The sequence below is a fragment of the Falco biarmicus genome, chromosome Z (assembly GCF_023638135.1).
Source record: "Falco biarmicus isolate bFalBia1 chromosome Z, bFalBia1.pri, whole genome shotgun sequence".
Classification (NCBI taxonomy): domain Eukaryota; kingdom Metazoa; phylum Chordata; class Aves; order Falconiformes; family Falconidae; genus Falco; species Falco biarmicus.
In genome coordinates this window covers 1,692,015-1,712,268 of record NC_079311.1, presented here as the reverse complement: position 1 = coordinate 1,712,268, position 20,254 = coordinate 1,692,015, and the positions used below count along the sequence as shown (strand labels likewise).

Genomic DNA, 20,254 nt, shown 5'->3' with positions numbered 1-20,254 from the left:
GGGGGAAACTAATAGTATACCCTTGAAAGCTGCTTTTCCTGGCAGCCTCAGCTGTTTGATGTGGCTTGAGCCTGTACCATTCAGTGCACTGTTACGCAGGCAGGCAGCCTTCATGACCTCTGCAAAGAAACTGGCTCAGAAGGAATGAAGGAACTGCATAAAAGTTCATGTCATCGTGTCTTCTGCAGCTCTGGAATCACAAAGCATCCAAAGGCAATGACCCATCCCCCAAAACAAATACAGGAAGCCATTCTGAACTGGGCGAGGAGGGGGATGGGCTTTAGAAAAAGCTTACTTTTTTCCCCCCTTCATACCTGCATTGTCAAGGTGTTCAGGAGTACGGGAGTACATGCTTCAGCTTTTGCAGAGCCGTGGCGTTGGAAAAGTAATACACACTGGTGACCCCATGCTGGCAACCCAACGAACACTGCCTGGTACCAGCAGGCTGGTCACGGCCTCTCTCAGTGCTGCACCAAAAGCCGCCGTGCGTGGGGCACCGCGAGGTGCAGGCACTGGATGCCTCTCTTGGCAGAGGGCAGCGCGATTTACCCCGAGGTAGAGCTCTGCTTTCCCCATGTCTCGCAGTGCTGAATCTTCTATCAGAGAAGGGATTGGGATTTTACTGAAGTAGAATTCATGGGATCTGTTCTTGAGAAACAGAGCCAATGTCATGTTCGTGGCTCATCTGGGCCAAAGAAGTGAAATTTATTGGTGATAAGGATTACTTCTGAGTGGGGTGTAAATCCCTGGGCCCTTTCTTTTTTTCTTTTCAAAAGACATTTGACTCTTAAGTTCTTCCAAGTTCAGAAAACATTTTGGCTCATTTCTTAGCACTCTTGAGGCCACGTGCTCCAGCCCTCTCCCTGTAGTACAGCTGTCTGGCTAAGCTGATCTTTAACCTTTTGTTTTCTCCTGCTGTGTGTATTCCTGTTGTACTTAAGTAGTAATGATTGCTTCTGCTGTTTTGTGGAGGTAGAAACAAAGCATGCACCAGGACTTCAGACTTCTCTACCTTCTCAGTGCTTTACACACTTCTTGCATTGAATAGTGGAATTCCCGTTCCTTTGCGGTATAGGCTTCATTCTTGCTGCCTTATTAATGTTCTTGCTCACTGAAACTCATTTGGCACTTTGCCTTTCTGCATTTGTCACTTGTGTGGTTGTCTTGTTCCTTAATACTGTTATGTGCCTTTACTTTCTTCATTGTTGTTGCACCTTTTTCTTGGACCAGTGAGGTTTTTTTGATGCAGCTGGAGTAACCTCTTACAATTTCCTGTCTGTCTTCCATTGATATTTGCCATTGAGTTTTTTAATATAGTCTGAATTACCTGATGTTTGTCTTGCACTTTTTTCCTTCAGGTTATCTTTTTTTGAAGAAACTCTACCAGTTCCCAGAATTTTTGACTTTTGAGGTGTGTTAGCTTTACCCTGATGCTTTCAGAACTACATCTCTCCAGAAGGAAATGTTACCATTTCATAGTCAGTCACATTCATTGCTTTCCACCATTACTTTTTAGATAGATACTCTGGGAAATTCATCCTCAATTTTCTCATCACATATGATTCCCGTAAGATTCATGAGGTGACTTGTTATTGCTTGTCTCTTCATCCTTGCTTTCTCCCCTTCCTGCATGAGACCAGTTCTCTGCTTCATGTTTGGTTGTGGTTCCTGGAAGTCTACTGTTTTATTCTTTTGTGCTGATGTTCATTATTTCAGCTTGCCACTGAGATAACCTGCCATCCCCGGAATATTAGTTATACTTAGTCTTTGACTGTTTGGCTCCAGCAGGAAACTTGTGATGAAGTTCAGGAAGGATTCTGTGAGTTAAGTCTGACATGGATTTCATCTAATCCAGCCACTAAACTCACATGTCTTCTCTCCAAAACCTTGAGCCTTTTACAGGAGATCTGTGGGCAGTGGAAAGCGCCACAGCTGTATGCTGCTCACTGAAGCCAGATCCTTCAGCTCTTTGTTCTTTGTGGGTTGCCATATGGCTGTGCCAAAAGTCTGGGCAGGATCAGCTCGATGACCTCCCAGGGAGATGACTGGATTCATGTCTGTTACCAGTTGTCAGCCCCATCAGCTTGTGGGGACATTGATACCCATGCTGCTGTATTCGTTCAGTAACACGCCAGTTTGTGAAACCTGGAAGGGAGCTCTTGGAGCGTCCTGCCAACCTCCAAGTACAGAGTTTGTTCTTAACAGAGTTTAAAAACCTAACAGGAGGAGGCAGTGAGTGGGAAGGAGTGATACAATCTTTATTTGACTAATTATCTGCAACTGGGTTTAACTGTGATGTGCTGTAAAAGAAGGGGAGGTGGGGGCGGGTGGGAATCCGGCTGACGTTAATCAGGGCTCTCACAAAGGAAACCAGCAGTGTGAGACCTCCAGCCTGTCAGTGGTACTCATCGGGGTCCTCCTCTTCCACTTGTGCACTTCGTATTTCCACAAGTGAGATTCTAATCTAGTGTCTCACCCTGCAGCCTTGAAGAGAGGACTTTAGGTTTCAGTAGCAGTGATTCCTGGTAGTCTTCAATGTTCTGGACCCACCCACTGTATTTAATAAGACATTAAATCTATACTCTGTGGGAAGAGCTGGGAAAGCTGCTATTGAAAACGTGGGTTCGTCTGGGAGCCAAATACTCAGAAATACTGTTTTCTTCATATGAATGAAAATCAAATTACATGATGTTTGATTTGTGGGACAGCTGGGCGTTGCATGTCCAGTCAGTGCGGATCTGAGACAAGTCTAACTCATCCTTGGGGAGCTACAGTCGTGCTTCCCCTTCCTTCTCAGCCTTGTCCTGGTGCTGCTGTGATCAGGGGACGTCTTCCTGCCTCAAGGTAGGCAGCTGCTTTAGGAACAGCTGTAATATTTTAAGATACTATTACTCCACTGCATGGAGCTATTACTACAACAGCGCCATGGTAACCCCTCGCTGGCATCTGTGCAAGGTAAGATGTGGCTGCAGTTGCTGCTGGAGCTGATCAGAGGTGGCCTGGCTGGCCCTGCACTGAGGCAGGCTGCCAGCACCTCCAGTACTCTGTAGTGCATCTCACTGTGGGGTGGAGGCACTTAGACACCTGAAAGACCACCACAAACTGCTGAAGCCGGTAGCACCTCTAACTCTTGTAGCTTGAAAGGGTATCATCTGCCTGTGCTGTAGGTGAGCAGTGCTGAAGCACCAGTCGTACAGCAGCAATATTGTCAGCAGCCTGTGCGTGCTACCAAGGCGCTGGATAGGAGCCAGTCACTGTTTTTCTGTTGGTGTATAAAATACAAATGTCTTTTTTTCTTCATACATGATTTTAAAACATTTCAGTCAGTGGCGGATTTTGCAAATTAAGTTATCTTTCGAGTACAGTGGGTGACAAGTGGCAAATGGTGAGCAGTGGAACCTGGTGTTTGCAGTGCCCTGGGTCAGTGTCAGCCTGGTTTCTGCTGATACAGGGTTTTAAAGCAACCTTTTGTCATATGTAAAAGGAGTTTGAAGTCTACAAGGAAATGTCGTATACTACCTGCTCATGCTGTGGTATAACTTTATATATAAAAATGCTTTAAAGTTTGCATTTTGCTAAGGACCATGTCTGTGCTACGCTCTACCAGTGACTCTCCGTACAGTAATAGCTCTATGCTGCTAGCTCTGCTTACTGTCAGGGCAGGATGCATTGCATTAAACTCATTAACTATAGCAAATTATAAACCGGGGGAAAAAATAGGTAAAAACCTGTTAATATCCCATTGGAAGCAGCAGGGAAGACCACGGTTAGCACCTTTATTATCAGGAAGAGGTGGAATCTCATGCATTTTTATGAAAGTCTCTATCTTACACTTTAAAGTGTGTTTTGTCATGAAGCTATTTTTTTAGCTGCCGTTTAGTATGTTTTATAGTTATGGTAAGTTGGATAGTTTATATGGTTTAAGCCCAAGAAACTACTTAGAGGTTACCTTAAAAATACATACATTTTCATAAAATACGAAATTCAAGATTCTAGCTGGCAGAAGGAATTGACAGTGCAGGCAGAGCTGTGTTAGCAAGTCCAGGACTGCCAAAATAAGCATTCCAGCTTCTTGCTGCTCCTGTGTGGCTGCTGTTGCCCTTGGTAGGCTGCTTCAGCTCACTCATCGAGCAGAAAACTGTTCACTTTTTTTGGTTGGGTTAATTTTCTAATCCCTTAGCTGGGAAGGGGAGAAGAAATGAGAGAGTACTTAGAAGAGGATGGGTTTGGTCCCCGGTGTCAGTGGGTTGTTGGGTGAATTCAGCCTTCTTTTTCTGTTTTGTTTGGGAGGGAATTGGCGTATTTCAGTGTAAATAGCTTGCCCTCAATGAGGAGCAAAAAGGACAAAGGCCGCATGAGCAGCAGATTGGCTTTGCATTGGACAACCCTGAGAATTACATGATAAAGGCGTTTTACTGCCTCTGTCTCTGCAGGTCGCCAGAGCACGAAAAGAGCTTGTCTTGCTTCCTCTGTCACCAGGTGCAGGGGATAAAGAAGGGGAGACCGTCTTTCAGCCCGCATAGACAGCAAAGAACTGTCTGTAATGTGACTTCAAGGAATGATATATCCAAATGGTTCAGCTTTCTAGGCTGGTGACATCAGGCTGGGGGAGGCAGGAAGGGGGAGAGGCGGCTACAGGAACAGGATCTGTTAAGCAGAGGTAAATGGCACCTGAGCAGGCTGGAGGCATAGAGCACAGGGAAGCTCCATAAACACTGAAAATACAAAGTGAATTAATTTCAGGATGTTTCAGTCTTCATTTGTATTTGTCATTTTCAAATGAAAGTAAGGCAATGAAGATTGCAGCTGCTGATACATTTGTGATATTCATCAGCTTTCACATAGGAATATTGTGGGAATAATGCTGTAGCTCTAGTGGCCCAAGAGAACTAAGGTTTGCAGGAGGGTATATTATTTTGTTACACAAGCAAATATGGCTGCAAAAATACAGACAAACTTTCAGGTGCATAATCCTTCCTTCTTTCTTAACCATGGCCTAGGAAGGCTGTGAAATTCTACTGAAAATCTTGTGAAGGAATGTATGTGCAGAACACAGGTGCAAGAAGGACAAAAGTGGGGTTTTTTGTAGGCGGGTTTGTTTGTTTGTTTGTTTGTTTTAAAACCTAGAGGTCATCAAGAAAATCTACCTTTTGATGAAGTATTTGGAAATCAGTGGAAATTATCCCATTCAAGATGAAGTCTACTGAAGAGTGTTGTAATTTTGCAGTACTTTGAATCAGTAGTAATTTCTACGAGCTGAGACCCAAGACAAAAATTGGTATGAAATTCAACCAGAGTCAAATGAAAGTAAAGTGGGGAACGCTCTGCAGTGTGATGTGTTAGCACAAACCAAGACATCCTCAGCAGATGAAAATATGTAAAATCATACCGTTAAGTATGGTGGTGCACACCACCACAGCACCTATCTGTGATCTTTTGAAAAAGCTCAGTGGATACTGGATAACTCCTAATGTTTGGTTATATACTGGTGCACAAGTTAACGTGTTGTTGGAAGTAGTTATGCTGGTGCTTGAACTCTACAGGAGGTTTGGAAGTAAGAGCATGTGAAATTAGAACACAAAGAATATGTGAGTTGCAAGTGTACAGATAAACTGAAAAAAAAGCCCTGCCATAATTTCTAAAAGAGGCAAAGGGCACTTAACTAGGTTACCACTGTTTTTAACACTTGAGGCAGTATATATAATCAAGAGGATGGTGACCAGACTTAACAAGGCATACTTGCAGCCAGGCAATCAAGTGGAAGAGAGACCAGAGGTGGGTCTACCTGCCCAGAATCACGGTAGGAGAAGGCTTCTGCTATCTGTAAAACTGGAATAAACAAGGGGAAGGATCAATGTATTCAGAAAGTACCGTTAGCCTAAAAGAAGGCACTGAGGCCACTGTTCATTATAGCACCATGTATAAGGTGCAGATATTTAGGTGCATACAAGGAGAATGTTTTCTGCTGTCTACAGCGAGAGGAAGAAATAAATGGACATGAATCATATTGAATACATACCCTTTATGTTGCCTGTGTTTGCAGGGCTGTGATGGGAGCTCTCAGAAAAGGCAGTGCACATGGCTGAACAAACATAGAGTTATCTCCTTTGGGACATACAGTTTCCGCAGACCATGTTTGGGTTTCATTTAATACCCAGGTATTTCTAAGAAAACTGATCACATTGTTGATAGAATACAGAGCACAAACATTAACAAAGATTATGTTTTGAGCTGGAAAAAACCCAGTAGACAGGCATAAAAAGAGCAGTCTGCTGGCCTCAAGCTAAACAAACCAACATGTAAATTATATGTAGGTGAAGCAGCATGCTCGGGAGAGCTGACGTGCTGTGGGTGCACATGCAGATAAATGTAATGTCGAGGCCGTTGTTAAATGTACCTGCCTAAGCAGATGAAAAAAGCATAGCTAAATTCTTGAGTATAGCTCAGGTTTGATGCTGGATCCGGATTGATCTTCCCAGTTTTCCAGGAAGCTGGGTGGAGGTACGCACCAGTTGCCTCGGCCGAGTTTGGCTTTGCGCACCAAAGCACTTCTGCACCTAGCATGGCCCGTGTGGTCTCTTGTCCCGGTCCTCTCTTACCATGAATAACTGACGGCAGATGGAATTACCTAAATCTCAGATGAGATGTATAGGAAACGATTATATGTATGTACATATGTATATATGAAAAAATGTATTAAAATTTACAGGGGAAAATTATATTAGCTTATAAACATATAAGGGAGGGAGAGAGGGACGGAGGGAGGAATATGACTGTCAGTATGATCAGATAGCGGTCAAAGGGTAGTTCGGCATACATGTCTTTTAAAAATATGAAACTTTCTAAAAAAATAGTTAGCTGTCCTTAGTTGAAACTTAGAAAAACTAGCTCGCCGTCAAGAGCTACAGAGCAGTTTTTTAAAATACTGATCTGATTGAGGGATTCAAGAAAATTTGTTCAAGAAACTTCAAATTTGAGACGCTTTTAGCTGTTGTATTATATTTAAAATATGGATCCAGCACTACTTTCTCCTGTTCCAGAGAATGAGGTTTATATTTTGGATATTAAATTAGTGAGATTCCTAGGAGTCTCTGGATTTGAAGTGAAGTCTATATACCTTTACGAAACAAACAAACAAAAAAACCGCTGCTTCTCTGTATAGGTCTAAGAAGTGATTCTAGAATACTACAAGTCTCCTGAAACAGAGGAACATTTAGGATCTTTTCTATGGAGCTACTTTGACGTGTTGCTCAGCTGTTTTGCTCTTCTTCGCACAAAGTAAAAATTATGTATGGATATTGATTTACTGGGTTTCATTGTGTTTTTTAGTTATTATTTAAAAAAACAAAAGTTAACTGGATGGTGTGTCATATGCAGAATTTTCCATACATTAATAGTTTTAAAAAATTGAGTCTTAGCAATCCAAAAATGCTAGATCTATATTGGTGATGCTTAGGTCTGGAACATTCCTGTTATAGGTAATTATTTAAAATTTTTTTTATAGCATCTAGCATCAGATGTTAACAGTATAATATCTGTTGCAGGCAGAGGAGGTGGTAGCATCTAGGGACATTTCTGTGATGTGCAGTCGTTCACCATTGTAGATTTTGTGGCGATGAAGCAGCAATTGCTTATCATAGCGGTAGGCTGACTGTCAGTGCTGCAGAAGGCCGGTACGGTACCCAGACTGTGCGTTGACACGCTGCCAGGGCTGGGGAGCTGCAGGCTCTTGCTCCATCACATTGATTTTACAGCTTTCTGGATAATGGTTATACGCCACTGTACCCACAGTGAAATTACATACATTTTTAGTTATGACATGTGGCTAATAAAACAATGAGAGCAACTGCCCTTCTTCTCAACTGCATGAAGCTGTGTGCAATCGTTGCCTGCTTCTGGCAGGTTTACTGGGCAGCTTTCAAGAGAAAGCAGAAGCAATTCCGTACTGTTCTAAGCCCAGCTTTTGAAGTTCATGGAAAAATGTAACCATCCTCCTTTTGCTCTTTGTCTCCTTAGAAATAACAATAAACCAAACTTGGTACTTGAAGTTCAGACTTAGATGAAGAGACAGAAACTTTTCTCAGTACATGTTGTCTTATGTAATGGAACAAAGATACTACTCTTTTACCCTGTATAGACAAGTTGTCTTCTGAAAGACTTTTTGATAATAACTTATCTTTAGAAATATCTGTATAAATAAATATCTGTATAAATACAGGCCTGTGTTCATCTGAGCAGAGATTGAGTACCCTGCATACAGTCAGTGAAGCTTGCTGGGGTTCAGCAGGGAGTGTGACTCAGTACCCAAGCTGCTGTGCACCTGGTGCTTTTGCATTTTCACTGCCTTGAATGGGAAGTTGGGTTAAGATTAATCTTTTGACTTGGAACTGGGGAAGTTTACCACCTCGTTTTCATCAGTGGACATACTGCTGCAAAGCTTTGGTTGCAATTTCTGATTAAGCTAATTGCGTCTTCCCACCTTAACCTGTAAGAAGTTTGTTTCTACAGCACAGTTAGAGTGATTACTGTTTATTACCTGTTAATATTCTGATAACTGGTTGACTAGAACCACTTAAATGGTTCTTCCTTTGGAGTTCAGTAGATACTTGCAGGATATATGAATGCATTGTCCAATTAGAGCAGAAACTTCTGGCAAAATGCACCAGGTTGGCAAAATGAGCACTGTAGCAGTAAGAGCTAGACAGTAACTTTTTTTTAATTTTTATTTTTATTTTTTCAGATAGAGTTAATATATCACGAGGCCATAGGTGAATGTGTGTTGTAATCATCTTGGTGGGGAGGGGGGAACTCCGGCCTGTGGCATATCTTAACAAAAATCACTTCAGCGCTGTCACAAATTGATTTGAAATATTTCTTCCTCACATTACTGATGGGATGTCAACAAGTATGCAAATGTGAAAATTTGACATATGTCTCCTTGCTGCTTTTACATGGTTTCTCACACCAGTTTAATGAGTAAAAACTGTTGCTTAAAATGCCACTTCAGATCCAAGTCCTTTGGTGTTGAAGACCATCTCAGTATTATCTGCTTAATCTTCCGCTGAGATGTTATGTAGTTTATTAATTTGTTGATTTTACGTACTTGTACTGTAGCCTAATTTTTATCTTATTCTAGTCCTAGGCTGTAGTTAAAGTTTGTGTTATCTGTTAATGCTCCTTGTTATACAGTGTCGCTTCTTTTTTGGGTTTCTTTGCTGTCTTTCCTCAGAGCATCAGTTTCCACTTTTGCTGCAATTAACACAGTAAAACATTAGTATCTTCCTTTTGATCTCTGTGGTAAACGCATTTATTTCTGAATGAAGCTATAATGTTGTTAACTTCTGTGAAGACTTCTTGACAGCGTAATAACTAGGGATGGACTAGTGATTTAGATCTAATAAGACCCAATCAGGTTATTTTGTGTTGTGCCTTCTGTTTCACATCTGTTTGTGGAAGGTGGTCCCAGCTTTCCTGTCACAGAAGCCAGGCAGTCCCCCTGCCAGCATGGTCCTGCTCTTCATTTATCACAGCTGGATCAACTTGGAATCCTAAACCAGGGATTTTTAAATTCTTTTTCTGAAATCTGCCATGTTTACCTCCTCCACTTAATAAACACAATTGTTGCACCATTTCTTTTCACTGCTAGTATGTTTAGACCAAGATGTAATAACGCATGTCAAAGATTTGGAGATCTTGTTACAGTTTTAATTACACTCAATTAACACATCCCGTGCATTTAAGTCAAAATCTGAGGGTTATCTTTTTCACAGCGTTGAAATATCTTTGTTTTCTTGGACCAGCAAAGACAGGCACAGGGTAGCAATGTTGACTTGTGCTGGAGCATGGCTGTGTGTGCCGTGTTTTGCAGGTAGACTCCACGAGTCCTGGGATGAGACTTACAAATCTGTCTCAATATTAAAGTATTGCGCTGTCAGTTTGAGTATCATGGTGCAGTATTTGCTAAAGCTTTCAATAGATGGCAGACCTATGGAGGTTGTGAGCCTGCAGTAAAATCCTGGGTTTTGTGCTGTTTCACTTTCCTTTGTGGGGCAGAAAGGATATGATCACGCAAATCCCTTTATCTGGACGGCAGGCTTCATGTTTTGATAAGAACAAAAATGGGAATCTTGGAAGACAGATGAGATACTTCAGAGTGTTACTGGGTATTCGAGTCATCTAGGCTGCTGTAAAAAAGTCCTTCCTCTCCGTCTTCTGTGTCTTGGTGTCTTAGATTTTGTCTAAAACCATGTATTGCTTAAAAATCAATGATAGTTGAACTGGGAAGAATTAAGTCAACAAGATGTGACTACTTTTTTTTTTTTTTTTTTTTTTACGTGTGCAATTGTGCAAAAGCACAACTGATGAGAGGATGAGAGGCTAGGGAGTATGTGGTCCTCTCTTTCTCCACAGTACTTAGAAAGGCACATATCCCTGTGTCCTCTCTGAGCTGCTTTCAATTAAGCGCTGGATCATACTGTGCTCCATTAGAAGAAACAAGTGCTTTCTGCTTAGCACACTGAGCTCTTCGTTTGTTGATATGGCACATTACAAACTAGTAAGTAACTTTTGGAAAATACTGGAATTAAAAAGTGCATACAGCCCTTCTCAAGTTTCAAACTAAAACTAGTCACTTGAATGATGCTTGAATATAAATATTTTTTTTTTAATTTAAGGAAAAAAAGTACATTTTTGCTTTAGAAGTTGGAGAGACAGTCAAGTAGTGTGTATTGCATCTACAAACATCTGGTGCAAACGATTTTTATGGAATGCCAGTCCTAGATTTTAAAATCTCACACTTAATAGGTTATTGTAATAATTACTACTCTGTCAGTGCCATGATGACAGTTATCGTGTCTAATATCGCATAACATTTTGAACAGTAACAGGAAAATAGATATTCTTTGCTTCTACATTTTTGAATATGAATAGTAAAATGTTTCAGGTAAAAATAGTGGTGTATTGCTAAATGCATGCAAATACATTTTACTTCTTAAAAACAGCTAGCAAATTTAAAAGAGGCACAGCCTGACTTTCTTTTCTCTTCTTGAACTGAAATGTTTTATAGACAATTTCCAGGCATTATTATTAAATCATCCTTTTAAATGAGCTTTCATTTTGAAAGACTTGAAACACGCAGACAGGCGGGAGCCTCTCTGGAGAGTCAGCTGAGCAGTAGGAAGTGTTACTTCTTTGTTTTTCTAATTCACATCTTGTCTACGTAGCCTGTATCAATAGGAATTGGTTGTTGTTGCTGCTCCCCTGTTTTGGGAAGTGGAACAGGCCTTCCTAGCCCAAGTTGTGGTGGGTAGTCATTTGGGGAATGAGTCCTCTTTCTGTAGTGAGATCCTTATTCCAGCTCTTTGGACTTGGTTGGAGATGTGCCTGGGTGCTGAAGATCAGGTTTTGGGAAGCTCCTTCGGGAGCTGTGACAGTCGTTTGTAGCTCTGTTGTCATCGGAGCTCCTAGATGCACAAGTCTGAATGAATCTGAAAATCTGTTTGCACTCTGCTTGAGAGATGCGGTTGGACTGCATGCCATGGATGGATGCTGGGATTTTCCAGATGCAGCCCAGAGTCTGCATGTTCTTTGAATAAACACAGGCTATTGTTCAAGTGTGCTAACAGCTTGACACATTCCACGTGTAAAAAATACCATCTGGAAAAATAATCAGTGTTGCTTTACAAATATGTTGTATGTACAGTATAGAGTGGGCAAATACAGAGCAGCAGTAGGTCAGTTGTTACCTCACTGGGCACTTGTCCAGATATTTAAAATATTGACATTAAGTAATTTTGGGCTTTAATAATACTCAGTTAATTACTATTTAAACACGTCTGCTCAGATTGACCTACATGTCTAGTTTAAAAATTCTGGTATAGGTAATAGATCTGACATGTTCAGTGTATAGTGGTTTGTGAAGGGCGATAGAGTGCACCTCAAATTTCTGATAATCCTTTGTTTCTGAAGAAGAGGACCAAACAAATGCACAATACTAAATATTGTCATTTCTGTTTATTTTTCAGATTAGCACTGTACGTATATGAATATCTGCTCCATGTAGGAGCACAGAAATCAGCCCAGACATTTTTATCAGAGGTATGTTTCCCCATCCTTTTTTTCCTTACACAACTCTCCAGTGTGTGCAAGTGAAATAAATATACATTGGTCTAGAGTAAACAGCAGTGACAACTGTGACTATCTGTTGATCAGCATATATTTCTGATTCTGCGGAAGCCAGTTTGCCATGTTATTTAACATGCCTTTGCGTAACTATTTTTGCTGTGGTTTGTTATTCCTCTTCTGTGATTTACTGCCACACCGGGGAAAGATTAATCTGTTTTCTGTAATAAATGTGCATGTTAGAGAATGCATCAACGGTACTCTTTTTTGATGACCGTCTAACTTATTGTTGATAACTCCAATTGTGAATTATATACTTTTCCAAAATACACAGTGATCATGTATTTTACATCCTACTGTCATATGCTTGCAGTTCTTGTTTTCTTAAGTACTGCTGATCTCCCTTTGTATTCTCATTATGCTTCTAACCACTTCTTTTCATCTGGCTAATCCATTATGACTACAACCATTTAGGTCCTGTTTCTTAAATGCTTTCAACTGCTAGTGGAATTCTTCCCTATACAAAATAGTTACTGTTTTTCATAGTCTTTGAAAGACTTTGTATACCTCTTTTGCAGATTGAGGTAAATTATGTCTCCTCCACCATTTTACATTACTCTGGGATACAAAAATACCTGCATGCCAAACATATTGAAGTCTTTTGGATTTATTATTGTCTTTAGTCTTTCTTTGATGAGAACATTTAAGATAATTATAACAGTTGAATAGTGAGCAGAAGTGAGGAAAAAAATAGGCAAGATTTGTACTAGGTAAATTTACTGCTTCAATTGATACTCCCTCCAAAACCTAATAATGTTACTATGCTGGTGATGACATTTTGGAGGTGAGAGAGCAGGGTATGAGAACCCGGAGCATTGTTTGTGATGCTTTAGAAAATTCCCATAGTGGAGATACGGAAAAGGGGTAGAATTGCCATAGTATCAGTTTCTGTTTATACTAAAGTATGTTTTTGACAATTGTTTTTTCTCTTTGGTAAAGCAATGGAAAAATAAGAGAAAATAATGGAGAGTATCATTTCGGCTTTCCCAAAACAGCTGTCATTTTAAATAATACACTGCACAAGATTCATTTTGCTTATTTTGTTTTTATGATAAATTTGTAAAATGAGGAGTTGGCAGCAGTATAACTAGTATGACATTTGGGTTTCTAGAAAACATTCGATATAGGGACTTGAAGCTTAGCTTTTAAAACTAATTCAGTCTTGGGTTACAGAGAAACTCTCCGGTCTGAATGAATGTAATATGAGAATACATAAAATCTTTCAAATTGAGACTCATACTAGGCAAAAGTTGGTAAACTCAGACCAAGGACAAAATAATGACTGTTATGAAGTGTCTGTTACATTTCACACAAAGCCGTGAATTTATTTACCTCATTCATTAGCAGTGCAGAAGGGTAAATACTATGCTGACAGTACTTGTGAATGGTTCTATCTGACACCAGAGGCGTTATCACTGATATGGAGAACCCTGAAAAAAATTGTATGTGGGCAGACAGGTTCAGCTTGAGAAAATGGTACAATAATATGGCTTGGAGGAAATAAACTAAGATACACAAGTTAAATGGCAAGGATAAAAGCACAAACAGCTCTTTACAATGGTAAACCACAAACAGCTGTACCCTGACTCTGTACCCAACGTGAATGAAAACAAGAGAACAGCAGTTGAGAGAAGTGCTAAAAATGTCTTCTGGCAAATTTCTGATCTAATGAAAGTTACAACTGGCTCAAGGCTGTTAAGAAACAACTGCCCTGTCACAGTGAGCTTGTTGTGAGAGTACTTAAGGTGGAGGAAACACCCAGGTTACACAGGAGGAAATTTGTGTTGGTGTGGTTGCTCCTTAAGAAGCATGGCTGTTTGGGTTCAGTCCCCTCTCTACAGTTTGGGTGGATTTTGTTAAAGATGAAATAGCTGGGAGTGTAGCTCTAAAACTGCATGCTGGGGTGTAAAAGTAGTAAGCATATGTAGTCTGAGCTATATAGCAGTTAGTGGTATCTATATATGTATAAATGACAAAGGTTAGGAGTCCTTCCTTAAAGATTTGCCAGGGAACATGGCTAAGAGTAATGGGACAAAACTAAGAAAAGGAAAATGCAAGCTTTGGATATCATGGAATCCACTCTGCTACTAAATAACTTAGAGGTGGCTGTCCCAAGTATTGCTATTATTTTTGTAATTCTTTGCGTCTAGTTTGAATTTCACAGAACTGATGCACCAGGCAAAGAGCTGGAGAACCTGTGCTGTGAGGAAAGACTGGAGGAGTTCAGGTTTTTTCTTCCTGGGGAAGAGAAGGCTGGGGGTACTCATCACAGTGTTCCAGTACTTAGAGGGTGGCTATAAAGAAGGCAGAGCTTGCCCCTTTGTAAGGGAAAAAAGGGCTTTTGAAACTTTTCAGAGGTGCTGTGTATTCTTGGTGATAACACGAGTCCTTCCAGGCCATTCCCAGTGCATATGAGGAGCAGTCATGCCTCAGAGGAGTCTATTTGAAGAGTCTGCAATAACTTTGTAGTAGCTTTGGCTTTTATTTATGTTTTTAATTTTTATTAATATTTTTACCTGCTAGCAGTTAAGCAGAAGCTTTTTAAAAGATGCTTTTTGTATCTTAACTACTGTTACATCGTGATGGCGTGGTTAAGCGTCGTGCAGTTGGTTCATTCTGCCAGCTTGACCAGAAGTGATAATGCCTCGAGGTTACCTTTTAAAAATAATTTTTAAATAGCAAAACTATTTTTGAGTAGTTGTATAATACATCGAAATTATGCTAGGTTACTTTGTATGGAGTGCGAAGAACACTTTTAGGTGTATGAACTACATAGTCTTCTCCTGCAGGCTATTGACAGAACTTGTACCTGCTTAAATTTTTTAAGAATTGGATGTGGAAATCAAGTTGGATTCAAGAATCAACGTTTTAGTCTCTTTTGGAAAATGCCAGCTTTACCAATGCCTCTGGCAGTATGAACACTGTATCTAACTTTTATAGTAAGCTTTTATGTACTTTTATATATATATCTATCTTTAAATGCCTTTTATATTAAGGCTGTTTAAGCATTTCTCTGAAATAATCCTATTTTTGTCAGCCATTGCTTCTGTCTTAAGAGCAGAATATGGTTTGTGTTTAAACATTTTTATTTTTTTTTTAAACAAAATTGGACAGGAAATAGTGCTGTGTGTAGTTGTAACTGGAGGAATTTGGAGTGCATGCAACGCCCTAGTTTCCACCCAGTTTTAACAGGAGACATTCTTCTGTACAGTGTTATGTGGATTTCTGCAGTACCTCCAGTTACTTGCAACAGAGCTCCTTAAGCAGTTACACAGGCTTTATTCTAGTCCAAACTGTTTAATTTTGTAGTTAAGGACAAACTAATGACTGTAGCATTAATAAAACAGTTGTGCGATTGTAGTGAAGATACAATATTAGGGAAGTACTGCAGTGAGACAGAACGCCGTCACTGTGCATTATGTTGTCTAACCGGTGATCAACAAGGAAGGTGTGAAGTAGAGGGTAGGAGTTCTTAAACTCTGCATTTCCTTTGAAAAGAGTGTTAAACAAACCAGGCTTCCTAGGTGGGAAAGAAGCCACAGCCAGTGTGGCTGTTCAGGAGAGGCTGCCATCACAGACAAACCGAGCCAAACCAGCATTACGTTTTCACTGCGTGGTGGGAGACTGGGTTATAACTGATGCTGTTTGTAGTTGCCACATCACCTCTAACAGCAAAGCGCTCCTTGAGGATTATAAAACACGGGCTGGCGTTGGTTGGGAAGGAAGACTGCCACCTGCTGAATCAGTAAAATTAGTTCTGTGTCTCCTCTGTTTCCTTCAGTGCAAATTGGAAACTCTTTTAGATCATTTTAAGGGTACTTCTCAACACTTTGATTTTTTGATCATGCATTTTTGACCTTAAAATAATGCATACCTTAGTGGTGAAGTGATACAAAATATGTCGTTTATAAAATTGTATTCAAAATCTAAAAAAATTAATATTCAAAAACATGTGTTTTTAGAATAAGAAAAGCTTACTTTAAGTACCAGCTATATTAATAGGTTTAATAAAGTAATATGGCCACCAAGATTGATGATGATAAAGCCATTCATAACTACAAAATCTTTTCTTCTCTTTTTGCTGTCTGCATGAATTATGTAACACTCTTTACTCACAATGATCACAAAAATACACTCCTCGTTTTTATTGTTTCGTTTTAGATAAGATGGGAAAAAAACATCACACTGGGGGAGCCCCCAGGATTTTTGCATTCCTGGTGGTGGTAAGTATCGATTTTCTTTTCCTCTTATTTTCTTGACACGTTGATTGCTAGTTCCAGCAGCTGGAAGCAAGAAATTCGGGTGAACATTGTAAAGGGATGTTAGAATGAGGATCAAGAACCATTTTCTTGTTAAGGAATGAAAAAAAGGGAAAATTAGATACAGAAAAAGATACCGATATTAGACACAGGAAAACAAATATTGCATAGTGCATTGATAAGAAGACCCCTCTGAGTGAAGGTGGCCCGCATTTTTTCTTCACCATCTTCCAGTAAACTCTGCATTTAAGAGAACATTCTACATATCTTAAATAATTGCATTTGGAAAAAAACAAACCAGTATGTATAGAGACTATAAATGTGAGCATCCTCAGTCTACAGTTGACATTCTAGTCACAGGAACGGCATGTAAAAGTAATTAGCTGAACTCAGGCTACCAGCCTTTTTGAGAGGCAGCATGCATTAGTATGGGCTTGGTGCTGCAGTGTCTACATTTACACAGTTTCTGTCATCTCAGAAGATGGTAAACATGGGCTTGACTTGTAATTTTTTATGCATGATACCATTTGCTTATATATACTGTTGTGCAGAGACACATTTGTGTGTGTAGAATTCCCAAGGAGAAAGGAGTGCTCGAAGTCATTGCTGTTTAACCGTGGTATTTATTAGTTGTCACGTGAGTTGAATAGATCCAATATGGCTGTTTTTGAAAGAATACAAAATCACAGTGGTTATGTCTGACTGTACGAGAGGAGTACAAGAATTTACAGCTTTTGAAGTCCCATCCTAACCCAGGTGATTTGTACAGCTGCATGGAAGGTGACATATTCTTCAGTGACCCTTCTCACATAGCTTTTAGCTATGTCATGGAAGCCTGGCAAGAAGAACATGTCCCTTGTATCTCTTGATGTCTACATTATCCTTAATTTTGATTGTCTGCAGCAGAGTGCTCAAATAGCCCACAATTCCTGATCATGGTGTGGGACTAAGTTACAAAAGGATTAAGTCTAAAACAATGAAGAAACGCTATGAAACTAACACATTTTATTCTTTTGATTGTTCTAGCATACACATAATTTCATTTCGGAAACTTTGTGTTATAACTCTAGTTGAAATGGGCTGGGGGGAAGGCTGATGGGACTACCATAATATATCCTTTCCATCTTTATAACCCAAGAACGTTCCCGTCTATCCCACTCTTGGCCACACACCTGTTTCTCTGGGAACTTTTGTTTAAAGCACAGTATTGGACCTTGGAAGAACTCCCAGTTTTCTCTCCAGTTTCTTGTCTTTTCATGATACTATGAATTCATCCCTTTCCATGCTTTGTGGAAGTTAATTGCAGCAGCTGCCAGAGGGATGAGGTTAAATCCAGAGCTTCAGTTATATGCTTTATACTCTTAAACCTTGTATGCTAGACTATTTTCTTGGTCTCTACTACAGTGGTATTAAAGGAATACAGCACTGCTTGCCTCAGAGAGTCACATAGTAGGACTTGATTGCTCATAGATGTTTTAATTCTTTCATAGAGGTGTTTTCATCCCTTGGCAAGGAAGTGATATGTCTGTTTCTGTCTATGAATATAGTGTGTGTGGTGTGCACGCACCATAAAATCTGCATGGGTATTACAATGATTTTCTCACCACCTCTGTAACTTCTTAACTTGCAGTGTATTTTGGGATCTCTACTGTGCAGCTCCAGAAAGACGAGAAACATGTGAACATTCAAGTGAAGCAAAAGCCTTTCATGACTATGTAAGTTTTGTATGTACCACGCTTCCATTAGTTGTATGTATAAATGTGACAGAGAAGCATTCCTGCACTACAGTGGCTCAGAAATGCAGATGTCAGTCATATATAGGTAACCTCTCAGTTTTCTGGGGATGCCCTTAGAATTAGGACTTCCTGATTCTTTGATTACCCAGCACCATATGGATAGCTCCTGAAGGCCGCCGTGAAGATCAAAGAGCTGTCCCTTGTGTTAATGCAAAATGAGGAATGTCCTGTCTCCCCTGCCATGAACACATCAGGCTGGTCACAAAGGTGCAGGGCAGGTGGAAGCACAGATATGTCCCGTCCAAATACCCGTATTCTGTAGGTGCTAAAGAAAAGGCTGTTCAGTAGATGGAATTAATCCCCAGGCTTCTGTCGGGGTGATACTGACTTCAAGTGTGATTGTTCTTCGGATGTTTTTGTATCCTGAAGTAGGTATTTTTCATCAGCATAATAAACAATTAGGCATCATAGAATAAGTTAAATGCAAAATCACCTGGTCCAAGAATATGTCAGCTCCTCTCTATCTGGTGGTTTCATTTTTACTGACAAAATCCTTAGGAGGCTGACCACTCTGAGTTTCTTGTTCCTTTGGGATGTTGATGTACTCTAAAGAGGGAGTGTAACTCTCTCACAATACAACTCTGAAACTGTTGAATGTTTTGCACATCTGTCTTGGAAATACTTTCTAGTTCTACAGAAAAATATTTTTACAGGTAAGATTAAAGTTAGACTGCCATAGCCCAATGTTTTTCAAACACAAATTTGGAAAAACAGAAATGAGTTAGCTAAATGCCCATTTTCCATTTTATGTTGTCATAATCTGATAATGGCTTAGTGTCCTGCAGTATATGAGCTAATGGTGATCTTGCCTTATTTCCAGTTAGTGATTTACATTGTACACGCACCATCAACACAGTTAGAACTGTTCAGCATATTTTACTTAAGAGACCAATGTCACTTTAATACCCTGTTCGTGGTGGTTAGATTAGGAGGCTAACTGGTAAAGGAGCCTGGACAATTTTGCACAGTCATGTCTGAGCTACATTGATCACTAGTCGTAATTAATGAAAACAAAAGTGTGTCAGAGAGAGAAGCAAAGTTATAAGGAAGTTTTCCACCCACAGAGGTGTTAGGGTCAACCAACTTGGTAAAGCATAGTCCTCAAATTAAAAGTGATGTAACTTCCAAGTACAATTGCTGCAATATTTTTTACCTGTTCTGTTTTAAATGTACAATTGTTGAAAAATACAATATTTAGCTGTTGTTTTTAATCCTGGGTTTTAGAACAAGGTTTAATTCCCCACTGAAGGAGAAGCAGTTTTACAGGAATAGTTTATGGCTGTAAGGAATGACATCGGTGAATTAAATTGTGGACATCAGAATTCACAGGATGAGAGTTGACTTCAGTGGGGCCATTGTGCTCTCAAAATATAACGTGTATAGCAAAACCCAAGAATTTGGAACCTGAAAATGTTGTGCTGAAATAATTTTGAAACAAAATGATCAGCAAGAGGAAATTTTAGGTGGAAAAGTACTTGGAAGTCTAAAAAGAAGCGGGTTCCACAATTCTACAAACTCATGAATGAGTTTCATTGATCAGTAAGTTCACTCTTGAGTCTAAATTTTGAGGTATACTAAGAATTTGAGTAGATGAATCAAAATAATGTCAAATAAAAAAATTGTCGTAGCATCACCTTAGCATCACATCTTCTGCAAGTCTTGGAATATTACATGGCCTTATTGCTCCGCTCTGTCTGCTTTGTAATGTGTATTGTCATAATTCAAACAACCTGAGAAAATACTCAAATGAGTTCTGTGTGTGATACAATTTTTTAATTGTCTGAACGTTTTAAGTTACTGGATAAAGTTGTGTTTGAGGAAGGAAAAATAAAATCATGGTAGGCTTCTATATGCACATCAATCTTATGTTAAGACAGGATGAATGCTTATTTTAGAAATAAATTGGTTTATTTCAGAAATTAATTCACCAGGTGTTTCTAAAACCCATTCTCTTAATCTTTTAAGATGACAGGAAAAGCTAGCTTTTGCATTTTTGTCACAGTTGAACTCATCTAATAT

The 20,254-nt window shown here is 39.7% G+C and overlaps 1 protein-coding gene across 4 annotated transcripts in view; it reads left to right on the top strand.

Annotated features, from left to right (window-relative positions):
- The window catches only part of SSBP2 (single stranded DNA binding protein 2), a 191,356-nt gene that overhangs the window by 31,591 nt on the left and 139,511 nt on the right, over positions 1-20,254 (top strand). For all 4 annotated transcript variants that reach the window (XM_056323656.1, XM_056323654.1, XM_056323657.1 and 1 more), the window contains exons 2-4: positions 12,024-12,096; positions 16,342-16,403; positions 18,070-18,154. In XM_056323656.1, coding sequence (XP_056179631.1) covers positions 12,024-12,096; positions 16,342-16,403; positions 18,070-18,154 — 220 coding nt within the window. The remainder of the gene's footprint in view (positions 1-12,023; positions 12,097-16,341; positions 16,404-18,069; positions 18,155-20,254) is intronic.